This window comes from Diprion similis, chromosome 10 (genome assembly GCF_021155765.1).
Source record: "Diprion similis isolate iyDipSimi1 chromosome 10, iyDipSimi1.1, whole genome shotgun sequence".
In the NCBI taxonomy this organism is placed as follows: Eukaryota; Metazoa; Arthropoda; class Insecta; order Hymenoptera; family Diprionidae; genus Diprion; species Diprion similis.
In genome coordinates, this window is record NC_060114.1 from 1,482,905 (window position 1) to 1,484,969 (window position 2,065).

General features: G+C 38.1%; 1 protein-coding gene across 1 annotated transcript; it reads left to right on the forward strand.

Moving 5' to 3' along the window:
- Nucleotides 1-414: 414 nt before the first annotated feature.
- Nucleotides 415-2,065, forward strand: LOC124411349. The gene is made up of 4 exons (XM_046890442.1): nucleotides 415-428; nucleotides 567-802; nucleotides 947-1,719; nucleotides 1,889-2,065. The coding sequence occupies exons 1-4, from the start codon at nucleotides 415-417 to the stop codon at nucleotides 2,063-2,065; spliced, it is 1,200 nt and encodes a 399-aa protein (XP_046746398.1).

A 2,065-nucleotide genomic window follows, 5' to 3' on the forward strand; every position in this document is an offset into this window, starting at 1 on the left:
CACGTGCGTGCCAGATTCTGCATACCTGGAAATATCGAGAAGCGATTTCCGGTCATCTGGTTACTCTTAGAGAGTTTGTATATTCTAGTCTGTTTAGGTAAGGATTATCCCGTAACATTATTTAATGAGTAAGATTATTATATGCTGGGGGTGGTTATTTCCCAGAGCCGTAAAAAGTGATAAAGAAAGCCGTATGCATACAATGCATACGGAGACTCAAAAACATGAGATATAAATGAATTTAATCGAAACTGAAACAAAATTAATGAGTAGGGGCAGAGGGCATCGAGGATGTGACAATGCGTCGGACAGTTTGTATCCCCGATTTTCTTAGTGCCAAAACCTGATGGCTCGAATCGATTCATACTAAATCTAAAAAATTTGAACAAGTCCATACAAGCTCTCCATTTTAAAATGGAGGACATTAGGTCAGTAAAAAATTTAATCACACCGAACGCATTTATGGCATCGCTTGATCTTAAAGACGCTTACTTTCTGGTGCCGGTGCACAAAGAACATCGAAAACACCTACGATTTATTTTTAACGGGAAAATATATCAATTCAGGTGCTTACTATTCGGCTTATCCACGAGTCCATATGTCTTTAATAAGATAATGAAACCGGTAATAAATGTATTAAGGGGTCAAGGTTTTCTGTCAACAATATATCTCGACGATATATTATTCATAGGGAAACATTTTCAAAGCTGTCAGGAAAACGTTCTGAAATCGAAAGAGCTATTAGAAAAGCTTGGATTTGTCATAAATTACAAGAAAAGTTCACTAATTCCAGCAAAAAAATGTAAATTTTTGGGGTTCGTAATTAACTCAACCGACTATACATTGGAATTAACAAGCGAGAAAAAACGAAAAATCAAAAAATTACTAAACAAGTTTAGACCAGGAACAGAGTGTAAGATTAGAAATTTCGCACATTTATTAGGAGTTTTGAACGCGGCGTGTCCGGCAGTTGCCTACAGCACCGTGTATTGTAAGAGACTCGAGAGAGAAAAATTTCTTGCGCTGATAATAAATGATGGAAATTACGAGGCATATATGACAGTAAGCAGTAAACTCAAAGATGATTTAAATTGGTGGAAAATAAACAGTCAAATTGGAGTAATTCCCATGAGGACGCTCGAATACAGAGCCGAAATTTTTTCAGACGCCTCTTTAACAGGATGGGGGGCTCACTGTGATAAGTTATCCATAAACGGTTGGTGGGGTGTTGAAGAAAGAAAACGTCACATAAATTATCTAGAGCTTCTGGCGGCTTTTTACGCTTTAAAAAGTTTTACGAATCAGTTACACGACTGTGAAATTTTGCTAAGGCTCGATAATACTACTGCGATAGCGTACGTAAACAAAACTGGAGGAATTCAATACCCAATCTTGAACGAGCTCGCACGTCAGATTTGGCAGTGGTGCGAAGAGAAAAAAATATGGATACACGCCTCGTATATAGCTTCAAAAGAAAACGTTTATGCAGATGCAGCTTCTCGAATCACGAACACAGACACAGAATGGGAGTTGTCAGAAAAAGCTTTTCAAAAAATAAATAAGAAATTTGGTCCATTTAGCATTGATTTGTTTGCCACGGATTTAAACAAAAAAGTGAAGAGATTCTGTTCTAGATTTCCTAATCCGAATGTATTTAAAGTCGACGCCTTCACAATATCGTGGAAAAACGAAAAACCGTACGCATTTCCCCCATTCGCGGTAATTTTACCAACTCTAAAAAAAAAAAATTCATTGCAGATAAAACCGAAGGCGTCGTTGTAGTGCCATATTGGCCGACCCAATCATGGTACCCTCTATTTAATTCGCTGCTCAGGGGGCCTCCTATTATTTTTAAACCAAATAAAAAATTGCTATTATCCCCTTGCAGGGAGAAGTCACACCCACTATCACGAACACTTTCGCTGGTGGTCGGTCAGTTGTCAGGCAAGCATTTTTAAGAAAAGGCCTCGACGAAGAAGCAGCGGATATCATGGTCAATTCACTCGCGAAATCTACGATGAAACAATATGAATCTTCGCTTAGAAAGTGGTGGAATTTCACCTAA